This window comes from Tachyglossus aculeatus, chromosome 2, assembly GCF_015852505.1.
Source record: "Tachyglossus aculeatus isolate mTacAcu1 chromosome 2, mTacAcu1.pri, whole genome shotgun sequence".
Classification (NCBI taxonomy): domain Eukaryota; kingdom Metazoa; phylum Chordata; class Mammalia; order Monotremata; family Tachyglossidae; genus Tachyglossus; species Tachyglossus aculeatus.
The window spans coordinates 169,937,400-169,962,571 of record NC_052067.1 but is presented as its reverse complement, the minus strand read 5'-3'; the positions used below and the strand labels follow the sequence as shown (position 1 = coordinate 169,962,571).

The 25,172-nt window shown below is 44.6% G+C and overlaps 1 protein-coding gene across 1 annotated transcript in view; it reads right to left on the bottom strand.

The window, feature by feature from the left end:
- Nucleotides 1-25,172, bottom strand: part of ABCC9 (ATP binding cassette subfamily C member 9) — a 351,651-nt gene that overhangs the window by 300,553 nt on the left and 25,926 nt on the right. Inside the window, exons 3-4 of the mRNA XM_038765661.1 lie at nt 9,185-9,326; nt 4,407-4,528 (exon numbers count right to left, since the gene is read on the bottom strand). Coding sequence (XP_038621589.1) covers nt 4,407-4,528; nt 9,185-9,326 — 264 coding nt within the window. The remainder of the gene's footprint in view (nt 1-4,406; nt 4,529-9,184; nt 9,327-25,172) is intronic.

Below are 25,172 nucleotides of genomic sequence, written 5' to 3'. Positions count from 1 at the left end.
AGCAGGGTAGGGAAGCAGTGTGGGCTAGTGGGTAGAGCCTGGGCCTAGGAGTTAGAAGGGCTTGGGTTCTAATCCCTGCTCCTCCACTTCTTCATCATCAATCGTATTTATTGAGCGCTTACTATGTGCAGAGCACTGTACGAAGCACTTGGGAAGTACAAATTGGCAACATATAGAAACAGACCCTACCCAACAGTGGGCTCACAGTCTAAGAGACTTGTCCACTTGTCTGCTGGGAGACCTTGGACAAGTCACTTCACTTCCCTGGGCCTCAGTTCTCTCATCTGTAAAATGGGGATTAAGACTGTGAGCCCCACATGGGACAGGGATTGTGTCCAACCCGCCACCTAATCACTTAGTACAGTGCCTGGCACATAGGGACCGTCTCTATATGTTGCCAACTTGGACTTCCCAAGCGCTTAGCACAGTGCTCTGCACACAGTAAGCGCTCAATAAATACGACTGAATGAACGAATAAATAGTAAGTGCTTAACAAATTTCATTCATTCAATCGTATTTATTGAGCGCTTACCGTATGTACGTTGTCTGTATGTATGTTGCCTGTCTCCCCCTTCTAGACTGCGAGCCCGTTGTTGGGTAGGGACCGTCTCTACAGTGTTGCCGACTTGGACTTCCCAAGCGCTTAGTCCAGTGCTCTGCACACAGTAAGCGCTCAATAAATACGATTGAATGAATGAATGAATGTACTAAGCGCTTGGGAAGTACAAATCGGTCAATGTATAGAAAGTCCCTACCCGACAACGGGCTCACAGTCTAGAAGGGGGAGACAGACAACAAAACAAGTAATAATAATAATAATAATAATAATAATAATAATAATAGCATTTATTAAGTGCTTACTATGTAGCTTTACATAGCAAAATGTAGCAAAACAAGTAGACTTGTTTTGTTCTAGACTTGTTTGTTTCTAGCCTGTGAGCCCACTGTTGGGTAGGGACCGTCTCTACATGTTGCCAACTTGAACTTCCCAAGCGCTTAGTACGGTGCTCTGCATACAGTAAGCGCTCAATAAATACGATTGAATGAATGAATGAAAGTACACAGGTAAAATGAATAGAATTATACCACTATTATCATTATTATACAAGCTAAATCGGTTGGACACAGTCCCAGGCCAACGTGAGGCTCCCAGGAGGAGGAAATAGGATCAAATCTCCAGGGTTCAAATCCCAGCTCCGCTGCTTGTCAGCTGTGTGACTTTGGGCATGTCACTTAACTTCTCTGGGCCTCAGTTCCCTCATCTGGAAAATGGGGATTAAGATTGTGAGCCCCACATGGGACAACCTGATCACCTTGTATCCCCCCCAGTGCTTAGAACAGACTGAGCCCCCTCTTTCCTCTCCCCTTCATCCCCCTCTCCATCCCCCCGCCTTACCTCCTTCCCCTCCCCACAAAACCTGTATATATGTATATATGTTTGTAAGGATTTATTACTCTATTTATTTATTCATTTTACTTGCACATATCTATTCTACTTATTTTGTTCTGTTAATATGTTTTGTTTTGTTCTCTGTCTCCCCCTTCTAGACCGCGAGCCCACCGTTGCGTAGGGACCGTCTCTATATGTTGCCAACACATTGAGCACAGTAAGCGCTCAATAAATACGATTGAATGAATGAATGCTTTGCACATAGTAAGTGCTTAACAAATACCAAAATTATTATTATTATTCTTATTTTACAGACAAGACACAGAGGCACAGAGTCATTAAGTGACACCCCCCCCCCCACATGAACAACATTTTGCTTTCCATTCACCTCTGCTTCAAACAGAAACTTCTCAATCAATCAATCAATCAATCGTATTTATTGAGCGCTTACTGTGTGCAGAGCACTGTACTAAGCGCTTGGATAGTACAAGTTGGCAACATATACTCAACATCAGCCTCACTAATAAAAATAATAACGTTGGGATTTGTTAAGCGCTTACTATGTGCCAAGCACTGTTCTAAGCCCTGGGGGAGATACAAGGTGATCAGGTTGTCCCACGTGGGGCTCCCAGCCTTCATCCCCATTTTACAGATGAGGGAACTGAGGCCCAGAGAAGTGAAGTGACTTGTCCAAAGTCACACAGCTGACAAGTGGCAGAGCCGGGATTAGAACCCAAGACCTCTGACTCCGTAGCCCAGGCTCTTTCCACTGAGCCATGCTGCTTCTCTAAGGCAGTCAAACAGCTCTCTCCCTCCTACAGTCAAACAATCTATCCATCAGTGGTATCCATCATGTCTCCCCCTTTTAGACTGTGAGCCCACTGTTGGGTAGGGACTGTCTCTATATGTTGCCAATTTGTACTTCCCAAGCGCTTAGTACAGTGCTCTGCACATAGTAAGCGCTCAATAAATACGATTGATGATGATGATGATGATTTTTTGAGCATTTACTGGGTGCCGGAGCACTGTGCTAAGCACTTGAAAGAGTTCAGTCATTATAATGATATTTGTTAAGCGCTTACTACGCGTCAAGCACTGTTCTAAGCGCCGGGGCAGATACAAGGTGATCACGTTGTCCCACGTGGGGATCACAGTCTCAGTCCCCATTTTACAGATGAAGTAACTGAGGCCCAGAGAGGTTAAGTGATTTGCCCAAGGTCACACAGCAGACAAGCAGTGAAGCCGGGCTTAGTACAGTGCTTAGCGCTTGATAAGCGCTTAACAAATACCACTTATTATCATCATCATCCTCCCTGCCTCCTTCCCTCCATCTTGCCAGTTTAGCACATTCACATTGGAAGCCCCGAGCGGTTTGGGGAATTTTGCCGATTTGTGTCCAGATTCAATCAACCGATCGCATTTATTGAGCGCTTACTGTTTGCAGAGCACTGTACTAAGCACTTGGGCGAGTCCATAGAACACAGTCCCTGTCCATAACAACGTTACAGTCTAGAGCCTACTGTCTAGACGTGATCATGAGAAGCAGCGTGGCTCAGTGATAAGAGCCCAGGCTTGGGAGTTAGAGGTCATGGGTTCTAATCCTGCCTCCGCCACTTTTCTGCTGTGTGACTTTGGGCAATTACCTCATCGGAAAAATGAGGATGAAGACCTCGAGCCCCATGTGGGACAACCTGATTACCCTGTGTCTACCCCAGCGCTTAGAACAGTGCTTAGCACATAGTAAGCGCTTAACAAATACCACCATTATTCCAGCGCTTAGAACAGTGCTTTGCACATAGCAAGCGCTTAACAAATACCACCATTATTCCAGCGCTTAGAACAGTGCTTTGCACATAGCAAGCGCTTAACAAATACCATCATTATTCCAGCGCTTAGAACAGTGCTTTGCACATAGTAAGCGCTTAACAAATACCATCATTATTCCAGCGCTTAGAACAGTGCTTTGCACATAGCAAGCGCTTAACAAATACCATCATTATTCCAGCGTTTAGAACAGTGCTTTGCACATAGCAAGCGCTTAACAAACAGCATCATTATTCCAGCGCTTAGAACAGTGCTTAGCACATAGTAAGTGCTTAACAAATACCACCATTATTCCAGCGCTTGGAACAGTGCTTGGCACATAGTAAGCGCTTAACAAATACCATCATTATTCCAGCGCTTAGAACAGTGCTTTGCACATAGCAAGCGCTTAACAAATACCATCATTATTCCAGCGCTTAGAACAGTGCTTTGCACATAGTAAGCGCTTAACAAATACCATCATTATTCCAGCGCTTAGAACAGTGCTTTGCACATAGCAAGCGCTTAACAAATACCATCATTATTCCAGCGTTTAGAACAGTGCTTTGCACATAGCAAGCGCTTAACAAACAGCATCATTATTCCAGCGCTTAGAACAGTGCTTTGCACATAGTAAGCGCTTAACAAATACCATCATTATTCCAGCGTTTAGAACAGTGCTTTGCACATAGCAAGCGCTTAACAAATGCCATTATTTTTATTAGGGACGGAACGTCGGCCATTCTGATGATGATACATAATTTGTGAAGGGGCAAGTCTGGTGAAGAACTCGCTCTCAGGGAAATTCATTTAGAAAACGAATTCAATAAGAATAATTGCAGTCTTTAAGTGCTTATTACGTGCCCCACACCGTACTAAGCGCTGGTGTAGAAAAGGAATTAATTATTGCAGTCTTTAAGTGCTTATTACGTGCCAGACACTGTACTAAGCGCTGCTGTAGACACGAGCAAATCGGGTTGGATACGGTCGCCATCCCCTGAGGAACTCACGGTCTCAATCCCCCTTTTGCAGGAGGGGAAACGGAGGTCCGGAGAAGGGAAGTGACTTGGCCAAGGTGACGCAGCGGACACACGGCAGAGCCGGGATTAGAACCCAGGTCCCGTGACGCTCAGAGAGTGCTCTTTCCATTAGGCCACGCTGCTCCTTCACTATTTTGGCGAGGGGGTTGGGGAGAGGGGCCCCTCCGACTTACCCAGGAGTAATTTGGGGAAATTGGAAGTTTCGATGTTGTGATAATACACGATGGAAGTGGTGGTGGCCACAAACCCCATCACCGCCGGCATGAACAGATGAAGATGTCGAGATCCCATCTGTCTAAAGAGAGAAACGAAATCACTCAGTCGATCAATTGATCAATCGACACTAGCATTTATTGAGCGCCTACTAGGCCCCTCTTCTAGACGGTGAGCCCGTTATTATTATTATTATTATTATCATTATTGTTGGGGAGGGATTGTCTGTAATGGTTGCCGAAGCGGTGAGAACAGCGCTCTCCACACAGTAAGCGCTCAATAAATATGATTGATTGAATGGCTCAATGGAAAGAGCCCGGGATTGGGAGTCAGAGGCCGTGGGTTCGAATCCCGACTCTGCCAACTGTCAGCTGTGTGACTTTGGGCAAGTCACTTCATTCATTCACTCATTTAATCGTATTTGTTGAGCGCTGACTGTGTGCAGAGCACTGTACTATCAATCAATCAATCGTATTTATTGAGCACTTACTGTGTGCAGAGCACTGTACTAAGCACTTGGGAAGTCCAAGTTGGCAACTTATAGAGACAGTCCCTACCCAACAGTGGGCTCACAGTCTAGAAGGGGGAGACAGAGAACAAAACATATTGACAAAATAAAATAAATAGAATAAATATGTACAAATAAAATAAATAGAGTAATAAATACGTACAAACATGTATACATATATACAGGTGCTGTGGAGAGGGGAAGGAGGTAAGGCGGGGAGGATGGGGAGGGGGAGGAGGGGAATCAATCAATCGTATTTATTGAGCGCTTACTATGTGCAGAGCACATAGGGGAAGGGGAAGGAGGGGGCTCAGTCTGGGAAGCACTTAGGAATGGACTCCCAAGCGCTCAGTACAGTGCTTTGCACACAGTAAGCGCTCAATAAATACGATTGAATGACAATACAACCATAAAGAGAGACGATCCCTGCTCACAATGAGGCAGGCCTTTCCCCCCACACCGGTTTCTCCAAGCGGACGGAGGCCAGCCCGGTCCAAAGGGAGCTCAGTTGGGATCCCCAGAAACGTGGACTGGGTGGGAGTACGGAGACCCCAACTGGTGGCCATTCATTCATTCATTCATTCAATCGTATTTATTGAGCGCTTACTATGTGCAGAGCACTGTACTATGTGCTTGGGAAGCACAAGTCGGCGACATATAGAGACGGTCCCTACCCCACAAGGGGCTCACAGTCTAGAATGCTCCTCCCTCTCCTCATCTTCTAGACTGTGAGCCTGTTGTTGGGTAGGGACTTTCTCTATATGTCGCCAACTTGTACTTCCCAAGCGCTTAGTACAGTGCTCTGCACATAGTAAGCGCTCAATAAATACGATTGATGATGATGATGATTGATCCCCATTTTCCAGATGAAGTAACTGAGGCCCAGAGAAGTGAAGTGACTTGCCCAAAGTCACACAGCTGGCAATTGGCAGAGCCGGGATTTGAACCCACGACCTCCAACTCCAAAGCCCGGGCTCTTTCCACCGAGCCACGCTGCTTCTCTGTGAAGTGAGGTGAGAGAAGTGCTCAATAAATACGATTGATTGATTGATTGATCCCCCAGCCTTACCTCCTTCCCCTCCCCACAGCACCTGTGTATATGTCTATAAGTTTGAACATATTTATTACTCTATTTATTTATTTATTTTACTTGTACATATTTATTCTATTTATTTTATTTTGTTAATCTGTTTTGTTTAGTTGTCTGTCTCCCCTTCCTAGACTGTGAGCCCACTGTTGGGTAGGGACTGTCTCCATATGTTGCCAACTTGGACTTCCCAAGCGCTTAGTCCAGTGCTCTGCACACAGTAAGTGCTCAATAAATACGATTGATTGATTGATTGATTGTACTTCCCAAGCACTTAGTACAGTGCTCTGCACACAGTAAGCGCTCAATAAATACGATTGATTGATTGTACTTCCCAAGCACTTAGTCCAGTGCTCTGCAAACAGTAAGCGCTCAATAAATATGATAGATTGATTGTACTTCCCAAGCACTTAGTACAGTGCTCTGCACACAGTAAGCGCTCAATAAATATGATTGATGGATTGATTGATTGTACTTCCCAAGCACTTAGTCCAGTGCTCTGCACACAGTAAGCGCTCAATAAATACGACTGAATGAATGAATGAATAGAAGGGGGAGACAGACGACAAAACAAAACATGTGAACGGGTGTCAAGTCGTCAGAACAAATAGAATTAAATAGAATTAAAGCTCCATTCATTCATTCATTCATTCTCTGGGCCTCAGTTAGCTCATCTGTAAAATGGGGATTAAGACTGTGAGACCCCCGTGGGACAACCTGATCACCTTGTAACCTCCCCAGCGCTTAGAACAGTGCTCTGCACAAAGTAAGCGCTTAATAAATGCTATTATTATTATTATTAGAAATACGATTGATGGATTGATTGATTGTACTTCCCAAGCACTTAGTCCAGTGCTCTGCACACAGTAAGCGCTCAATAAATACGACTGAATGAATGAATCATCAATGAATGAATGAATAGAAGGGGGAGACAGACGACAAAACAAAGCATGTGGACGGGTGTCAAGTCGTCAGAACAAATAGAATTAAATAGAATTAAAGCTCCATTCATTCATTCATTCATTCTCTGGGCCTCAGTTAGCTCATCTGTCAAATGGGGATTAAGACCGTGAGCACCCCCGTGGGACAACCTGATCACCTTGTAACCTCCCCAGCGCTTAGAACAGTGCTTTGCACATAGTAAGTGCTTAATAAATGCCATTATTATTATTATTAGAAATACGATTGATGGATTGATTGATTGTACTTCCCAAGCACTTAGTCCAGTGCTCTGCACACAGTAAGCGCTCAATAAATACGACTGAATGAATGAATGAATAGAAGGGGGAGACCGACGACAAAACAAAACATGTGGAGAGGTGTCAAGTCGTCAGAACAAATAGAATTAAATAGAATTAAAGCTCCATTCATTCATTCATTCATTCTCTGGGCCTCAGTTAGCTCATCTGTAAAATGGGGATTAAGACCGTGAGCCTCCCCGTGGGACAACCTGATCACCTTGTAACCTCCCCAGGGCTTAGAACAGTGCTTTGCACGTAGTAAGCGCTTAATAAATGCCATTATTATTATTATAAATACGATTGATGGATTGATTGTACTTCCCAAGCATTTAGTCCAGTGCTTTGCACACAGTAAGCGCTCAATAAATACGACTGAATGAATGAATCATCAATGAATGAATGAATAGAAGGGGGAGACAGACGACAAAACAAAGCATGTGGACTGGTGTCAAGTCGTCAGAACAAATAGAATTAAATAGAATTAAAGCTCCATTCATTCATTCATTTATTCTCTGGGCCTCAGTTAGCTCATCTGTAAAATGGGGATTAAGACCATGAGCCCCACCGTGGGACAACCTGATCACCTTGTAACCTCCCCAGCGCTTAGAACACTGCTTTGCACATAGTAAGCGCTTAATAAATGTCATTATTATTATTATTATTATAAATACGATTGATGGATTGATTGATTGTACTTCCCCAGCACTTAGTCCAGTGCTCTGCACACAGTAAGCACTCAAAAAATACGACTGAATGAATGAATGATGAATGAATGAATAGAAGGGGGAGACAGACGACAAAACAAAACATGTGGACGGGTGTCAAGTCGTCAGAACAAATAGAATTAAATAGAATTAAAGCTCCATTCATTCATTCATTCATTCATTCATTCTCTGGGCCTCAGTTAGCTCATCTGTAAAATGGAGATTAAGACTGTGAGCCCCCCCCCCCGTGGGACAACCTGATCATCATCAATCATATTTATTGAGCACTTACTGTGTGCAGAGCACTCTGATCACCTTGTAACCTCCACAGCGCTTAGAACAGTGCTTTGCACATAGTAAGCACTTAATAAATGTCATTATTATTATTATTATAAATACGATTGATGGATTGATTGATTGTACTTCCCCAGCACTTAGTCCAGTGCTCTGCACACAGTAAGCGCTCAATAAATACGACTGAATGAATGAATGAATAGAAGGGGGAGACAGACGACAAAACAAAACATGTGAACGGGTGTCAAGTCGTCAGAACAAATAGAATTAAATAGAATTAAAGCTCCATTCATTCATTCATTCATTCTCTGGGCCTCAGTTAATCTGTAAAATGAGGATTAAGACTCTGAGCCTCCCCGTGGGACAACCTGATCACCTTGTAACCTCCCTAGCGCTCAGAACAGTGCTTTGCACATAGTAAGTGCTTAATAAATGCCATCATTATTATTATTAGGAATACGATTGATGGATTGATTGTACTTCCCAAGCACTTAGTCCAGTGCTCTGCATACAGTAAAAGCTCAATAAATACGACTGAATGAATGAATGAATAGAAGGGGGAGACAGATGACAAAACAAAACATGTGGACGGGTGTCAAGTCGTCAGAACAAATAGGATTAAACAGAATTAAAGCTCCATTCATTCATTCATTCATTCGCATGCACATCATTAACAAAATCAACAGAATAGTAAATATGGACGTCAAATGAATAGAGTAATAAATCTGTACAAACATCTATACAGGGGCTGTGGGGAGGGGAAGGAGGTAAGGCGGGGGGGATTGGGAGGGGGAGAGGAAAAAGGGGGCTGAGTGTGGGAAGGCCTCCTGGAGGAGGTGAGCGCTCAGTAGGGCTTTGAAGGGCCAGAACTCGGGGCCGTGGGGTGGATGGAGGGAAGACTCACGTGTCGGACACGATCCCCTCGGCGATCTCGCAGACGTGCACGAAGAGGAGGGCAAAGGTGAGGATCCAGCGGAGGTTGTGGCCCGGAAAATGCAGCCACGTGTTGTGGTGAATCTGCACCTTAGAGCTCTGGCTGCCCCAGCCTAAAATCAATCAATCAATCAATCAATCAATCAATCAATCAATCAATCGTATTTATTGAGCGCTTACTGTGTGCAGAGTACTGGACTAAAACACCAATAATAATCATGATGGCATTTATGAAGCGCTGACCAGGTGCCAAGCACTGTTCGAAGCGCCGAGGAGGTTACGAGGAGATCGGGCTGTCCCACGGGGGGCTCACAGTCTTCATCCCCATTTTCCAGGTGAGGTCACTGAGGCACAGAGATGTTAAAGAATTGATCATCAATGGTATTTACTGAGCGCTTGCCGGATTAAGCGCTTAGTACAGTGCTCCACATAGTAAGCGCTCAATAAATACGATTGATTGATTAAGAGTAATAATAATAATGACGGCATTTATTAAGTGCTTACTATGTGTAAAGCACTGTTCTAAGTGCTGGGGAGGTTACAAGGTAATCAGATTGTCCCACGGGGGGCTCACAGTCTTCATCCCCATTTGACAGGTGAGGGAACTGAGGCCCAGAGAAGTGAAGTGACTTGCCCAAAGTCACACAGCCGACAGTTGGAGGAGCCGGGATTTGAACCCATGACCTCTGACTCCAAAGCCCGGGCTCTTTCCACTGAGCCACGCTGCTTCTCTACTCCTTTTAGACTGTGAGCCCGCTGTTGGATAAGGACTGTCTCTATATGTTGCCAACTTGTACTTCCCAAGCGCTTAGTACAGTGCTCTGCACACAGTAAGTGCTCAATAAATACAATTGATTGATTGATTGATTGATGAGGATAATAATAATAATAATAATAATAATAATAATAATGGTATTTGTTAAGCGCTCATTATGTGCTAGTAAGCTAGCTCTTACTAGCCCCCCGTGGGACAACCTGATCACCTTGTAACCTCCCCCGCGCTTAGAACAGTGCTTTGCACATATTCATTCATTCATTCCATCGTATTTATTGAGCGCTTACTGTGTGCAGAGCACTGGACTAAGCGCTTGGGAAGTACAAACTGGCAACATATAGAGACGGTCCCTACCCAAGAGTGGGCTCACAGTCTAGAAAGTGGGCTCACAGTCTAGTAAGCACTTAATAAATGCCATTATTATTATTATTATTATTATTATTATTACGTGCAAAGCACTGTTCTAAGCGCTGGGGAGGATACAAAATGATCAGGTTGTCCCATGGGGGCCTCACACTTTTAACCCCCATTTTACAGATGAGGGATCGAAGGCACAGAGAAGTTAAGTGGCTTGCCCAAAGTCACCCAGCTGACAATTGGTGGAGCGGGGATTTGAACCCATGACCTCTGACTCCCAAGCACGGGCTCTTTCCACTGAGCCACGCTGCTTCTCATGATGGTGATGATGACGATGACTGAGGGGTCGGTCTGGCGCTTACTATGTGCTGGGCACCGTCCTGAGCGCTGGGTTGCAAACAGAGCAAATCGGGTTGGACATGGCCCCTGTCCCGCGTGGGGCGTGTCATCTTAAGCGCTTAGTACAGTGCTCTGCACACAGTAAGTGCTCAATAAATACGATTGATTGATTGATTGATTAATCTCCATTTTACGGAGGAGGGAACTGAGGCACAGAGAAGCGAATGAGGTCACTGAAGACTGGAGAATAATAATAGTACTAATGATGGCACTTTTTAAGTCCTTACTATGTGCAAAGCCCTGTTCTAAGCGCTGGGGAGGTTACAAGGTGATGAGGTTGCCCCATGGGGGGCTCACAGTCTTAATCCCCATTTAATAGATGAGGTGACCGAGGCACAGAGAAGTGATGTATGTGTATGTATATGTATATATGTTTGTACATATTTATTACTCTATTTATTTTACTTGTACATATCTATTCTATTTATTTTATTTTGTTAATATGTTTGGTTTTGTTCTCTGTCTCCCCCTTTTAGACCGTGAGCCCACTGTTGGGTAGGGACTGTCTCTATGTGTTGCCAACTTGTACTTCCCAAGCGCTTAGTACAGTGCTCTGCACACAGTAAGCGCTCAATAAATACGATTGATTGATTGATTGATTGAAGTGACTCGTCCAAGGCCACACAGCGGCCTAGTGGCAGAGCAGGGATTAGAACCCATGACCTTCCTGACTCGCAGGTCCGGGGTCTAGCTACTATGCTATGCTGCTTCCTGGCCAGACAGCCATTCATTCTTTCATTCAGTGGTATTTATTGAGCGCTTACTGTGTGCAGAGCACTGGACTAAGCTCTTGGAAAGTACAAATCGGCAACATGTAGAGAGAATCCCTACCCAACAACAGGCTCAGTCTAGAAGGGGGACACAGAGAGACAGCATTCATTCTTCCATTCAATCGTATTTATTGAGCTCCTACTGTGTGCAGAGCACTGTACTAAGCGCTTGGGAAGTCCAAGTCGGCAACATCTAGAGACGGTCCTGACCCAACAGCGGGCTCACAGTCTAGAAGGGGGAGACAGACAACAAAACAAAACATGGAGACGGGTGTCAAAAGAAAGGGAGAGACATAGAGAGAGGGAGAGAGAGAGATACATAGATAGGGATCAATATATTGATGCATTCACTCATTCAATTTTATTTATTGAGCGCTTACTGTGTGCAGAGCACTGTTCTAAGCACTTGGGAGAGGACAACAATAAACAGACACATTCCCTGCCCATAACAAGATTACAAGAGAAGCAGCATAGCTAGAGAAGCAGCGTAGCTCAGTGGAAAAGAGCCCGGGCTTTGGAGTCAGAGGTCATGGGTTCAAATCCCAGCTCTGCCACTTGTCAGCTGGGTGACTTTGGGCAAGTCACTTCACTTCTCTGAGCCTCAGTGACCTCATCTGTAAAATGCGGATTAAGACTGTGAGCCCCCCATGGGACAACCTGATCACCTTGTAACCTCCCCAGCACTTAGAACAGTGCTTTGCACATAGTAAGCGCTTAATAAATGTCATCATCATCATCAAGACAAGCAGCGTAGCTCAGTGGAAAAGAGCCCGGGCTTTGGAGTCAGGGGTCATGGGTTCAAATCCTAGCTCCGCCACTTGTCAGCTGTGTGACTTTGGGCAAGTCACTTCAATCAATCAATCAATCAATCAATCGTATTTATTGAGCGCTTACTATGTGCAGAGCACTGTACTAAGCGCTTGGGAAGTACAAATTGGCATCACATAGAGACAGTCCCTACCCAACAGTGGGCTCACAGTCTAAAAGGGTCTTCACAGTCTTCACTTCTCTGAGCCTCAGTGACCTCATCCGTAAAATGGGGATTAAGACTGTGAGCCCCCCCGTGGAACAATCTGATCACCTTGTAACCTCCCCAGCGCATAGAACAGTGCTTTGCACATAGTAAGCGCTTAATAAATGCCATCATCATTATTATTATTATTATTATTACAGCCAAGAGGCGGGGAGACAGACATCAATACCAATGGGCAAATTACAGATATGGAAAATAAGCGGTGAGGGGCTGGGAGGGGGGATCATCATCATCATCAATTGTATTTACTGAGCGCTTACTATGTGCAGAGCACTGTACTAAGCTCTTGGGAAGTACAAATTGGCAACATATAGAGACAGTCCCTACCCAACAGTGGGCTCACAGTCTAAAAGGGGGGAGACAGAGAACAATAAAGGGAGCAAGTCAGAGTGACGCAGAAGGGAGTGGGAGAAAAGGAAAGGAGGGGCTTAGTCTGGGAAGACCTCTTGGAGGAGGTGAGCCTTCGATACGTAAATAGATATCTAGAAATTCATAGCATCATCATCATCATCACCAAAGGTCATCTAGTTGTATCCAATCCATAGCATCTCTATGGACATATTTTGTCCTGTGATAATAATAATTACGGTACTTTTTAAGCGCTTACTATGTTCCAAGCACTGTTCCATGAGCTGGGGTAGATACAAGTTCATCAGGTAGGACACTGACCCTGTCCCATATAGGGCTCAGTCTCAATCCCCATTTTCCAGATGAGGTAACTGAGGCCCAGAGAAGTGAAGTGACTTGTCCAAGGTCACACAGCTGACAAGTGGCAGAGCCGGGATTAGAACCCACGTCCTTCTGCTTCCCAGGCCCGTGATCTCTCCGCTGAGCCACGCTGCTTCCAGCTTTGCTCTTCCGTAGTCATTCTAGTATGCAGTAAGCGCTCAGTAAATACGATCGAATGAATGAATGACTAGAGTGTTCTTGATAAAAAAAAATCGGAAGTGGTTTAATAATAATAATGTTGATATTTGTTAAGCACTTACTATGTGCCAAGCGCTGTTCTAAGAGCTGGGGTAGATACAAGTTCATCAGGTAGGACACTGACCCTGTCCCATATAGGGCTCAGTCTCAATCCCCATTTTCCAGATGAGGTAACTGAGGCCCAGAGAAGTGAAGTGACTTGTCCAAGGTCACACAGCTGACAAGTGGCAGAGCCGGGATTAGAACCCAGGTCCTTCTGCTTCCCAGGCCCATGATCTCTCCGCTGAGCTACGCTGCTTCCAGCTTTGCTCTTTCGTAGTCAGTCTAGTATGCAGTAAGCACTCAGTAAATACAATTGAATGAATGAATGACTAGAGTTTTCTTGATAAAAAAATCAGAAGTGGTTTAATAATAAGAATAATAATGTTGGTATTTGCTAAGCGTTTACTATGTGCCAAGCACTGTTCTATGCACTGGGGTAGATACAAGGTAATCAGGTTGTCCCACGGGGGGGCTCACAGTCTTCATCCCCATTTTACAGATGAGGGAAATGAGGCCCAGAGAAGTTGTGACTTGTCCAAGGTCACACAGCAGACAAGGGGCAGAGCCAGGATTAGAACCCAGGTCCTTCTGCTTCCCAGGCCTGTGATCTCTCCGCTGAGCTATGCTGCTTCCAGCTTTGCTCTTTAGTATGCAGTAAGCTCTCAGTAAATACGATCGAATGAATGAATGACTAGAGTGTTCTTGATAAAAGAAAATCGGAAGTGGTTTAATAATAATAATAATAATGTTGGTATTTGTTAAGCGCTTACTTTGTGCCAAGCCCTGTTCTAAGCACTGGGGGGATACAAGGTAATCAGGTTGTCCCACAGGGGAGCTCACAGTCTTCATCCCCATTTTACAGATGAGGGAAATGAGGCCCAGAGAAGTTAAGTGACTTGTCCAAGGTCACACAGCAGACATGGGGCAGAGCCGGGATTTAGAACCCCCGACCTCTGACTCCCAATCCCGCGCTCTTTCCACTGAGCCACGCTGCTTCGCCTTCTTCCGCGCAGTGAAAACTTAAGTCTCTGCCGTTGTCTTTGATCGACATTTTGATCACTCAATCCTCCGCTTTTGACTCTTTCCCATGCCGCTGCTGCTGTCCGGCACGGGGGAATCAATTTTGTCACTTTTCCGCTTAGACCTTTCCATCATCATCATCAATCGTATTTATGGAGCGCTTACTGTGTGCAGAGCACTGTACTAAGCGCTTGGGAAGTACAAGTTGGCAACATATAGAGACAGTCCGTACCCAACAGTGGGCTCACAGTCTAACCCACTATGGGTAACCCTGACAAGAGAACGTCTTTCGACGTCAGAGCTCTAAGCTTCGCGGCGTACGCAAACTCTCCCGCCACGATAAGGCGATGATTCGTAGGAGAGAGAAATCTACATTGAATAATAATAATTATAATTGTGGTATCTGTGGAGCACTTACTATGTGCCAGGCACAGTTAATAATAATAATAATTTTGGTATTACTATGTGCAAAGCACTGTTCTAAGTGCTGGGGAGGATACAAGGTGATCAGCTTGTCCCCTGTGGGGCTCACACTCTTAATCCCCATTTTCCAGATGAGGGAACTGAGGCCCAGAGAGTTAAGTGACTTGCCCAAAGTCACACAGCTGACAAGAGGCAGAGCTGGGATTTGAACCCATAACCGCTAACTCCTAAGCCCACGCTCTTTCAACTGAGTCACGCTGCTTCTAAGCACTTAGTTACAAGGTAATGAGGTTGGACACGGCCCCTGTCCCACGTGGGGCTCACAGTCTTAATCTCCGTTTTGCAGATGAGGCAACTGAGGCCCGGGGAAGTGAAGTGACTTGCCCAAGGTCACATGGCAGACAAGCGGCAGAGCTAGGATTAGAAGCCAGGCCCCCCTGATTCCCAGGTCCATGCTCTATTCATCATGCGAAAATCAATCAGTGGTATTTATTGAGCTCTGACTGTGTGCAGAGCACAGTAATAATAATAATTATAATAATGTTGGTATTTGTTCATTCATTCATTCATTCAATCGTATTTATTGAGCGCTTACTGTGTGCAGAGCACTGTACTAAACACTTGGGAAGTGCGAGTTGGTAACACATAGAGACAGTCCCTACCCAACAGTGGGCTCACAGTCTAGAAGGGGGAGACAGAGGACAAAACAAAACATATTAACAAAATAAAATAAATAGAATAATTATGTACAAATAAATAGAGTAATAAATACATACAAACACATATACATATATACAGGTGCTGTGGGGAGGGGAAGGAGGTAAGGCAGGAGGATGGAGAGGGGGAGGAGGGGGAGAGGAAGGAGTGGGCTAAGCGCTTACTATGTGCCAAGCACTGTTCTAAGCACTGGGGTAGATACGAGGGAATCAGGTTGTCCCTCGTGGGGCTCATAGTCTGTACTAAGCGCTTGGGAGAGGGCAATAAAAGAGTTGGTAGACACATTCCCAGCGTGGCTCAGTGGAAAGAGCCTGGGCTTTGGAGTCAGAGGTCATGGGTTCAAACCCTGGCTCCGCCAACTGTCAGCTGTGTGACTTTGGGGAACTCACTTCTCTTCTCTGGGCCTCAGTTACCACATCTGTAAAATGGGGATGAAGACTGTGAGCCCCCCCTGGGACAACCTGATCACCTTGTAACCTGCCCAGTGCTTAGAACAGTGCTTTGCACATAGTAAGTGCTTAATAAATGCTATTGTTATTATGATTATGATTATGATTATTATGATTATTATTATTATTCCGCTGTCCACAAGGAGCTCACCATCTACAGGACATAGTAGCCTTCCCTGATGTCTCTCCCTCTCCGCAGTCTTGCATCCCCTCCCGCCTTCAAGACATCTCCACCTGGCTGTCCTCCCGTCACCTCAAACTTAACATATCCAAAACAGAGTTCCTGATCTTCCCACCCAAACCCGGTCCTCCCCTTGACTTTCCCATCACTGTAGACGGCACCACCGTCCTTCCTGTCTCACCAGTCCATAAACTTGGTGCCATCCTTGATTCCTCTCTCTCATTCAACCCACGTATTCAATCAATCCATCACCGAATCCTGTCAGTCCCACCTTCCCAACAGCGCTAAAATCCACACTTTCCTCTCCATCCAAACTGCTGCCATGGTAATCATCAGTCGTATTTCTTGAGCGCTTACTGTGTGCAGAGCACTGGACTAAGCGCTTGGGAAGTACAAATTGGCAACATATAGAGACAGTCCCTACCCAACAGTGGGCTCACAGTCTAAAAGGTAATACAGTCATTCATCCTCTCCCACCTGGATGACTGCATCAGCCTCCTTGGTGACCTCCCAACCTCCTGTCTCTCCCCCATCCAGTTTACTCTTCACTCCGCTGCCCGGATCATCGTTCTACAAAAACGTTCAGGACATGTCACCCCCCCTCCCCAGGACACTTGAACGGTTGCCTATCAACCTCCGTATCAAACAAAAACTGGTCACCATTGGCTTCAAAGCCGTCCATCCCCTCACCCCCTCCTACCTCACCTCCCTTCTCTCCTTCTCCATCCCAGCCCACAGACTCCGCTCCTCTGCCGCTGCTCACCATTTATTACTCTATTTATTTATTTCACTTGTACATGTCTATTCTATTTATTTTATTTTGTTAGTATGTTTGGTTTTGTTCTCTGTCTCCCCCTTTTAGACTGTGAGCCCACTGTTGGGTAGGGACTGTCTCTATATGTTGCCAACTTGGACTTCCCAAGGGCTTAGTACAGTGCTGTGCACACAGTAAGCGCTCAATAAATACGATTGATTGATTGATTGATTGGGCCTCCATCTCGCCTGTCCCGCCATCGACCCCTGGTCCACGTCCTGCCTCTATCTTGGAAAGCCCTCCTTCCTCAAATCCCACAGATAATGTCTCTCCCCCTCCTTTAAAACCTTACTGAAGGCCCACCTCCTCCAATAGGCCTTCCTTGATTAAGCCCCACTTTTCCTCATCTCCCACTTCCCTTCTTTGTCGCCATGACATGTTCTCTTTTATTCTTTCCCCACTCCCAGCCCCACCCCACTTTCATCATCATCATCATCATCAATCATATTTATTGAGCGCTTACTGTGTGCAGAGCACTGGACTAAGCGCTTGGGAAGTACAAGTTGGCAACATATAGAGACAGTCCCTACCCAACAGTGGGCTCACAGTCTAAAATCCCCCTCTCCGTCCCCCCATCTTACCTCCTTCCCTTCCCCACAGCACCTGTATATATGTATATATCGTTGTACATATTTATTACTCTATTTATTTATTTATTTATTTTACTTGTACATATCTATCCTATTTATTTTATTTTGTTAGTATGTTTGGTTTTGTTCTCTGTCTCCCCCCTTTTAGACTGTGAGCCCACTGTTGGGTAGGGACTGTCTCTATATGTTGCCAATTTGTACTTCCCAAGCGCTTAGTACAGTGCTCTGCACATAGTAAGCGCTCAATAAATACGATTGATGATGATAAAAGGGGGAGACAGAGAACAAAACCAAACATACTAACAAAATAAAATAAATAGAATAGATATGTACAAGTAAAATAAATAAATAAATAGAGTAATAAATATGTACAAACATATATACATATATACAGGTATATGTATATACCCCACTTATGTCCACAGCTATCCTTTTATTTATTTGTATCGACGTCAGCCTCCCTGCCTCTAGACAGCGAACTCGTTGTGGGCATGGAATGTCACCATTTATTGTCATAGCATACTTTCCGAAGCGTTTAGTACAGTGTTCTGCACACAATAAGTGCTTAATAAATACGATTGAATGACTGAATGGAACTAAACAAGCCACTAGCACTAGAATCAATTTCTCCGGCCTGAATTCTCAGGACTCTGACTCATTACATCAGATGGGAGAATTCATCCGTCTCCCAACAGGATGGGAGAGTTTTAGTCAGGATGACCCCAGGCATTTGGTTCATGAGGTCAAACTTCCCGAAGGAAACGAGGCTCAGATATGGGAAATGGAACACATCTATTCCTTCTGGGAAATTAAGTTGGGATCATGCAAGATCAAATCGTGTTTAACGTCGATGTCTTGGCTTCCTTAATAATAATAATTGTGATATTTGTTAAGCACTTATTATTCATTCATTCAATCGTATTTATTGAGCGCTTACTGTGTGCAGAGCACTGGACTAAGCGCTTGAAAAGTACAAGTTGGCAACATATAGAGATGGTCCCTACCCAACAGTGGGCTCACAGTCTAGAAGGGGGAGACAGAGAACAAAACCAACATATTAACAAAATAAAATAAATAGAATACACATGTACAAATGAAATAAATAAATAGAGTAATATCATTATGTGCCTGACTCTGTAGTAAGCGCTGGGGTGGGTACAAGATCATCAGGAGAGACAAAGTCCCCTGTCCCACATTAGGCTCACAGTTTGAATCCCAGTTTTACGGCTGGGGAAATTGAAGCACAGAGAAGCTAAGTGACTCATCCAGGGTCACACGGCATAATGGAGTCAGAAGCAGCGTGGCTCAAGTGGAAAGAGCCCGGGCTTTGGAGTCAGAGGTGATGGGTTCAAATCCTGGCTCCGCCAATTGTTAGCTGTGTGACTTTGGGCAAGTCACTTCACTTCTCCGGGCCTCAGTTCCCTCATCTGGAAAATGGGGATGAAGCCTGTGAGCCCCCCATGGGACAACCTGATCACCTTTTATCCTCCCCAATGCTTAGAACAGTGATTTGCACATAGTAAGCACTTAACAAATTCCATCATTATTATTATTATTATTATTATATTATTATTATTATTATTCTCTGTTCTTCAGTGACCTCATCTGTAAAATGGGGATGAAGACTATGAGCCCCACGTGGGTCAACCTGATCACCTTGTATCTTCCCCAGTGCTTAGAACAATGCTTGGCACATAATAATAATAATAATAATGTTGGTATTTGTTAATAATAATAATAATAATAATAATGGCATTTATTAAGCACTTACTTTGTGCAATGCACTGTTCTAAGCGCTGGGGAGGTTACAAGGTGATCAGATTGTCCCACGGGGGGCTCACAGTCTTAATCCCCATTTTACAGATGAGGGAACTGAGGCCCAGAGAAGTTAAGTGATTTGCCCAAAGTCACACAACTGACACTTGGCGGAGCCGGGACTTGAACCCATGACCTCTGACTCCAAAGCCCGCGCTCTTTCCACTGAGCCACGCTGCTTCTCTTAAGCGCTTCTGTTAAGCGCTTACTATGTGCCAAGCACTGTTCTAAGTATTAGTAAGCGCTTAACAAATACCATCATCATCATTATTATTATTATTATTAAAGCCACAACTAATCATGTCTTTTAAAAAAACAAGGCCATACATTGAAACATCTTAAAAACAATCTGCATTCCATTGCGGAGATGGATTTTCTGTCTTTTAGAATTCCCTTCCCATTAAACTAAGAAACAACATCTCTTCCTTTGACCTTTTAATTTGAACATACTCAGAATGTACTTTACAGTTTGTGAAGGTCCATTTCGGTAGATGTCTGTGTTTTCTTAGGACCCCCTCTTAAATTAAGCATAAAAATGATGACCTCAAAGGGTTACAAACTGAAATTTCAGAGACCAAAGATTCGGAACTCCTCACCCCACCATGACACTCTTACTTGTGAGATGTGAATTCGCCTGAACCTAAAAACCTCGCAAGCATTTCAAACTTGATCAGTTGGATTTATTGAGTGCTTACTGTGTGCACAGCAGTGTACTAAGCGCTTGGGAAGTAAAATTCAGCATCAAATAGAGACAATCCCTGCCCACAATGGGCTCACAGTCTAGAAGGGGGGGAGACAGACATCGAAACAAGTAAACAGGCATCAATAGTATCAGTATAAATAAATATGATTATAGATAAATACACATCATGAATATAAATAAATAGAATCATTAAAACTTGGTTCTATTCCCGTCTCTGCCATTTTTCAGCTGTGTGACTTTGGGTAAGTCACTTAACTTCTCTGTGCCTCAGTTACCTCATCTGTAAAATGGGGATTAAGACCGTGGAGCCCCACGTGGGACAACCTGATTACCCTGTATCTACCTCAGTGATTAGAACAGTGCTTGGCACATCGTAAGTGCTTAACAAATACCATTATTATTATCATTATTATTATTAACTTGGGATAGCCCAGTAGAGTGAGTAGACATGATCTCTGCCCTTAAGAAGCTTAGTCAGTCAGTCAATCAATCAATCAATTGCATTTATTGAGCACTTACTGTGTGCAGAGCACTGTACTAAGCGCTTGGGAAGTACGAGTTGGGGGAAGTACAAGTCCACTGTGTATCGTTATTACTGCTATTGTTATAATTGCTGTTGTTGTTATAATTCACCCATTCATTCATTCATTCAATTGTATTTATTGAGCGCTTACTGTGTGCAGAGCACTGTACTAAGTGCTTGGGAAGTACGAGCTGGCAACAGATGGTCCCTACCCAACAACGGGCTCACAGTCTAGAAGGCGGAGACAAGACAACAAAACAAAACATGTAGACAGGTGTCAAAAGAGAGGGAGAGACGTAGAGCGAGAGAGAGAGATACATAGAGATCGATACATTGATACATTCACTCATTCAATTTTATTTATTGAGCGTTTACTGGGTGCACAGCACTGTACTAAGTGCTTGGGAAGTCCAAGTTGGCAACATATAGAGACGGTCCCTACCCAACAACGGGCTCACAGTCTAGAAAGCTGGGTCAAACATGTGGACAGGTGTCAAACATGTGCAGAGAACTGTACTTCATTCATTCAATCGATCATATTTATTGAGCTCTTACTTTGTGCAGAGCACCGGATAATAGTAGACCATGACCCCTATCCTCCAAAAAAAAAAAAAAAAGACAGCATTTATTAAGCGCTTACTATGTGTGAATGACTGTTCTAAGCGCTGGGGAGGTTACAAGGTGATCAGGTTGTCCCACGGGGGGCTCACAGTTTTCATCCCCATTTTACAGATGAGGGAACTGAGGCCCAGAGAAGTGAAGTGACTTGCCCATAGTCACACAGCTGACAAGTGGCGGAGCCGGGATTTGAACCGATGACCTCTGACTCCAAAGCCCGGGCTCTTTCCACTGAGCCACGCTGCTTCCCTCAAAGAGCTTGCGATCTAGTGAGGAGACAGACAATGAAAGGAACGAATTCCATCTCACTTCCCCTTGTACAACCCTTTTCCCACCCAACTGTGCGTCTTCCTAAGGGACTCGGGGGCTGGAAGAGGTGGGAGATCAGCTGGTGGGAACGGGCAAAATTCAGAGCAAGGTGATCCGGCTGTAGGAGTCAGAGGACCTGGGTTCTAATTCTGCTTCTGCCGATCGCCTGCTGTCCAACTTTGAGCAGATCACTTATTCTATTTATTTTATTTTGTTAGTATGTTTGGTTTTGTTCTGTCTCCCCCTTTTATCATCATCATCATGAATCGTATTTATTGAGCGCTTACTGTGTGCAGAGCACTGTACTAAGCGCTTGGGAAGTACAAGTTGGCAACATATAGAGACAGTCCCTACCCAATGGTGGGCTCCCAGTCTAAAAGGGGGAGACAGAGAACAAAACAAAACATACTAACAAAATAAGACTTTTAGACTGTGAGCCCACTGTTGGGTAGGGACTGTCTCTATATGTTGCCAACTTGTAATTCCCAAGTGCTTAGTACAGTGCTCTGCACACAGTAAGCGCTCAATAAATTTGATTTGATTGATTGATTGATGGATTATTCTGGTCTCCTTCTCCAACCCGGCCCTCACGCTTCACTCCCCTAACGCTAATCTTCTCTCTGTTACCTCCATCTCCTCCATCTCGCCGCCAACCTCTGCCCCATGACCTGCCTCTGGCATGGAACTCCCTCCCTCCTCATATCCAACTCAATGGAAAGAGCCCGGGCTTTAGAGTCAGAGGTCACGAGTTCAAATCCCATCTCTGCCAATTGTCAGCTGTGTGACTTTGGGCAAGTCACTTCACTTCTCTGTGCCTCAGTTCCCTCATCTGTAAAATGGGGATTAAGACTGTGAGCCCCCCGTGGGACAACCTGATCACCTTGTAACCTCCGCAGCGCTCAGAACAGGGCTTTGCACATAGTAAGCACTTAATAACTGTCATTATTATTATTATTATTATTATTATTATCATTATTAACTTCTCTGTGCCTCAGTTCCCTCATCTGTAAAATGGGGATTAAGACTGTGAGCCCCCCGTGGGACAACCTGATCACCATGTAACCTGCCCAATGCTTACAACTGTGCTTTGCACATAGTATGCGCTTAATAAATGCCATCATTATTATTATTATTATTATTATCCAACAGACATTCATTCATTCATTCATTGTCATATTTACTGAGCGCTTACTGTGTGCAGAGCACTAGACTAAGTGCTTGGGAAGTCCAAGTAGGTAACGTATAGAGACGGTCCCTACCCAACAGTGGGCTCACAGTCTAGAAGGGGGAGACAGAAAACAAAACATATTAACAAAATAAACAGAATAGATATGTACAAGTAAAATAAATAAATAGAGTAACGAATACGTGCAAACATATATACATATATACAGGTCTGCACTGAGGACCAAAGAGCGGCCCCTGAACGACGCCCAGCGCCTCAGCCCCGGGCCTCTGTGTCCGCCGGGGGTCGGCCGCCTGACCCCCATTCATTCATAATAACAATAATAATAATAATGGCATTTATTAAGCGCTTACTACGTGCTGTTCTAAGCACTGGGGAGACAATGAATCTCCACCTCTTTAAAGCCTTATTTTCATCCCACCTCCTCCAAGAGGCCTTCCCTGCCTAACCCCTCCTTTCCTCTTCTCCCCCTCCCTTCTGCGTCCCCCAACTCGCTTCCTTTCTTCATCCCCTCTCCCAGCCCCACACCACATATCAATCAATCAATCAATTGTACTTATTGAGCACTTACTGTGTGCAGAGCACTGTACTAAGCGCTTGGGAAGTACAAATTGGCAACACATAGAGACAGTCCCTACCCAACAGTGGGCTCACAGTCCAGAAGGGGCTCACAGTCTAGAAAATCTCTCATTTATTTATTTCTATTCATGTCTGTCTCCCCCACTCTAAACTCACTGTGGGCAGAGAATGTGTCTGTTTTTTGTTACACTGCACTCTCCCAAGCGCTTAGCACAGTGCTCTGCACACAGTAAACACTCAATAAATATGACTGACTAACTATTGCATCAGCCTTCTTGCTGACCTCCCATTCTGGCCCACACCTCACCCAGCTGACCGGATCATTTTTCTGTGTCCAAGCGCTCAATAAGTATGATTGAATGAATGAATAATAATAATAATAATAATAATGGCATTTGTTCATTCATTCATTCGTATTTATTGAGCGCTTACTGTGTGCAGAGCACTGTACTAAGCGCTTGGGAAGTACAAGTTGGCAACATATAGAGACGGTCCCTACCCAACAGTGGGCTCACAGTCTAGAAGGGGGAGACGGACAACAAAACAAAACATGTTGACAGGTGTCAAAATCATCAGAACAAACAGAATTAAAGCGCTTACTATGTGCCAAGCACTGTTCTAAGCACTGGGGGGGGATACAAGGTGATCAGGTTGTCCCACATGGGCCTCACAGTCTTCATCCCCATTTTACAGATGAGGGAACTGAGGCCCAGAGAAGTGAAGTGACTTGCCCAAAGTCACACAGCTGACAATTGGTAGAGCTGGGATTTGAACCCATGACCTCTGACTCCAAAGCCCGGGCTCTTTCCACTGAGCCACACTGCTTCTCTATTTGAATGAAACCTCGTCCCCCTCCCATCCCCCTCATCTTACCTCCTTCCCTTCCCCACAGCACCTGTATATATGGATATATGTTTGTACATATTTATTACTCTATTGATTTATTTATTTTACTTGTACACATCTATTCTATTTATTTTATTTTGTTAGTATGTTTGGTTTTGTTCTCTGTCTCCCCCTTTTAGGCCCACTGTTGGGTAGGGACTGTCTCTATATGTTGCCAACTTGGACTTCCCAAGCGCTTAGTACAGTGCTCTGCACACAGTAAGCACTCAATAAATACGATTGATTGATTGATTGATATGTGATGACACATTAGCAAATCTGGGCTCTCTGTCCAGTATTTTTTAAGCCCCAACAAAGGTGTCTTTTTCTCCTTAATTAATTATGGTATTTGTTAAGCACTTCCTATGTGTCAAGCATTATTTTAATCGCTGGGGGAGATACAAGCTAATCAGGTTGGACACGTCCCTGCCCCCCATAAGGCACACAGGCTGTTTCCGTCCCTTCACAGAAGCAGCGTGACTCAGTGGAAAAAAACCGGGCTTTGGAGTCAGAGGTCATGGGTTCAAATCCCGGCTCTGCCAATTGTCAGCTGTGTGACTTTGGGCAAGTCACTTCACTTCTCTGGGCCTCAGTTGCCTCATCTGTAAAATGGGGATGAAGACTGTCAGCCCCACGTGGGACAACCTGATCACCTTGTAACCTCCCCAGAGCTTAGAACAGTGCTTGGCACATAGTAAGCGCTTAATAAATGCCATCATTATTATTATTAGTAGTAGTAGTAGTAGTAGTAGTAGTATTCACATTCAAACCCCCCAACCCAGGCTGTCAGCTCACTGTGGGCAGGGAATGTGTCTGTTTATTGTTTGTATTATCCTCTCCCAAG